Raw genomic sequence first — 2,242 nt, forward strand, 5'->3', positions numbered from 1 at the left:
GTGTGAGGGTGGGGTGTTGTGTGGATGGGGTGCTGGGGCCGGGAAGGGGTGAGGCGAGGATGACGGGTGTGCGGGTCAAGGTGCACACACCATCACCCGGGCGTGAGAGTTGGGGTGTGATGCTGGGGCGGATGAGTGGGAGGGGCTATGGAGGTTGTGTGTGTGTGTGTGCTATTTGTGAGCACGCGCACGGGCGTGGTAGGAGGTGCCGGGACGCGTGCTGCCGGAAGGGCGGCGGGTGAGGCATTCGCACCGGGCCAGCCGCAGCGGCCGGGGGCGCTCGCTCCGGCAGGGCAACATCACCCCGGGCCGGACTCCCTCGGCGGCAGACGCCGGCGCGTCGGTCCACCACTTGCCCAGCAGGCTCGTGCCACGCGCGCGGTGTTTTGACCAAGGAAAACGCACCAAAACCAAAAGCCAGGCGCGCACCTTCGCGGCCATGCGCACAAACTCCTCCTTCTCGGGCCACATCAGCTGGTACGCCTCCCCCTTGCGCTTGAACGCCTCGCGGGCGCCACCCGGGTACAGCAGCACGCTGTCGCCGCTCGCCAGCAGCCGGTGCATCGCAAACGCGCTGACGGGGACGGCGCCATACGTCTCTAGCAGCGACGCAAAGCCCGCCTGGCCGTTACCGTTGCCGTTGCCGTTGCTGCCGTTGCTACTGCTGCTGCTGCTGCCGCCGCTGTTGCCGCCGCCGCCGAAGAGCGAGAAGGGGCCGCGGCCGGCGGCCTCCTGCGGCGGGGGCGCGTCCTGGGACGAGGCGCGCGTGGCGTCGGCGCCGGCGAAGACCGCGGGGTGGGCGAGGCCGCGGGGGAGGATGCCCGTCGCCTCCAACATGTCAGGGATCATCTGGGATTGGGGTTGGGGGCACAGAGGGTAGGGAGGGGCGGTGAGGGCGTGGCGCTTGTCCTAAGCGATGGTGCCCCCGTGGGGCACGTCAGCGGGCGGTGTCACTGCAGCGCACAGCCCCTCAATGGGGTCAAGGGGCGAGGTGAGCCCGTCCCGAGACTTCAACGGGTCGCAGGACGCGTCGCAGCCACGCCGGCGCACATGCCCTTTTTCTTTCTTTGTATCACGCATGACCAGGCTGCCGCAGGAGCAGGGGTTCAATGCGGCGAAGCGGCGGTCTGCCGCCGCGCCACACCGATGACTCACCGTGTACATGTCGGCCGCAAACAGCTGGTGGTTTGCGATGAAAAGCAGCGGCCCCCCCGCGCCGCCCGCCCCCGGCCGCGGCACGCCGTCGAAGCCCTTCACAATCCGCCCGTCAGCCAGGGTCGAGTAATACACCGGCGAGCACAGGCGGCGGATGGTAGTTACGAAGCCGTCACGGTCGGCGCGGATCTCGGCCGGCGTGGGCAGCTGGACGGGCGCGGTCGTGCCGAACGCGGCGCCGCCGCCGTCGGCGGCGGAGGCGCTGGTTGTGCCGTTGGAGAGGACGCGGCGGGTCACGTAGAACCCCTGGGCCTGCGGGGGTGGGGTTGTGGGAATCGGTTGGAGGCGGTTGGCGTCGGTTGAGGGGGCGTGTGTTGATGCCGCAGCTCAGGAGCAGTCGATAGTGCTTTTCACAATCGCGGACGGCGGCGCTGCTATTGGCCCGCCGAAGGGCGGCCCCAGGAGCCATGTCTGCAACGAGCGACCCCCGAAAGCCTCGGGCGTAATCCATCGCACGCGCAGCGCCCCCGCGAGCTCGTTGCGTGGCGGCCTCTCTCCCTCGTGCAACCCGGCCACGTCGCATCCAACGCAGCGCTCCGCCGGCTGTGCAAAGTACGCCTCCCCCATCCCACAAACGCACACACACACACACACACCCACACACACACACAGAGTCACACAATCACATGCATTCACACAACCACCCGTTCACCTGCAGTATCTGTGAGAGGTCCACCCCCGCCTCCTGGAGCACCGCGTGGCTGCGCCCCGCCAGCACCACCTTGCGGCACCGCGGCAGCGCCTTGGACAGCCGCTCCGCCTCCTCGGCGCTGGGGATCAGCAGGTCGCGCTCCCCCGCGACCACGATGGCGCGCTGCTTCACGCGGCGCAGGCGGGGCTCCATATACTCGCAGCCCTGGCGCAGGAGCTCCTGAGGGGGGGGGGGGCGGCGATCGACGTGGTGGTTGGTTGGTGTGTGCGGTTGCATCAAGGGGTGTCGAGATCGAATGCTCGCCGTCTTGTGGAAGGGAGGGGTTTGAAGGAAGGCAGGCGGGTTGGCGGCAGCGAGCGCATCGATGGTCAGAGG

The 2,242-nt window shown here is 69.0% G+C and overlaps 1 protein-coding gene across 1 annotated transcript in view; it reads right to left on the minus strand.

Annotated features, from left to right (window-relative positions):
- Window positions 1–92: 92 nt before the first annotated feature.
- MNEG_14995 (Acyltransferase-like protein) overlaps window positions 93–2,242 on the minus strand; it is a gene marked incomplete at both ends in the record, with an annotated part of 4,345 nt that continues 2,195 nt past the window's right edge. Inside the window, 4 exons of the mRNA XM_014036534.1 lie at window positions 93–122; window positions 430–849; window positions 1,156–1,467; window positions 1,868–2,086. Of these exons, the coding sequence (XP_013891988.1) occupies window positions 93–122; window positions 430–849; window positions 1,156–1,467; window positions 1,868–2,086 (981 nt within the window). The remainder of the gene's footprint in view (window positions 123–429; window positions 850–1,155; window positions 1,468–1,867; window positions 2,087–2,242) is intronic.

Source organism: Monoraphidium neglectum (genome assembly GCF_000611645.1).
Source record: "Monoraphidium neglectum strain SAG 48.87 unplaced genomic scaffold scaffold04940, whole genome shotgun sequence".
NCBI lineage: Eukaryota > Viridiplantae > Chlorophyta > Chlorophyceae > Sphaeropleales > Selenastraceae > Monoraphidium > Monoraphidium neglectum.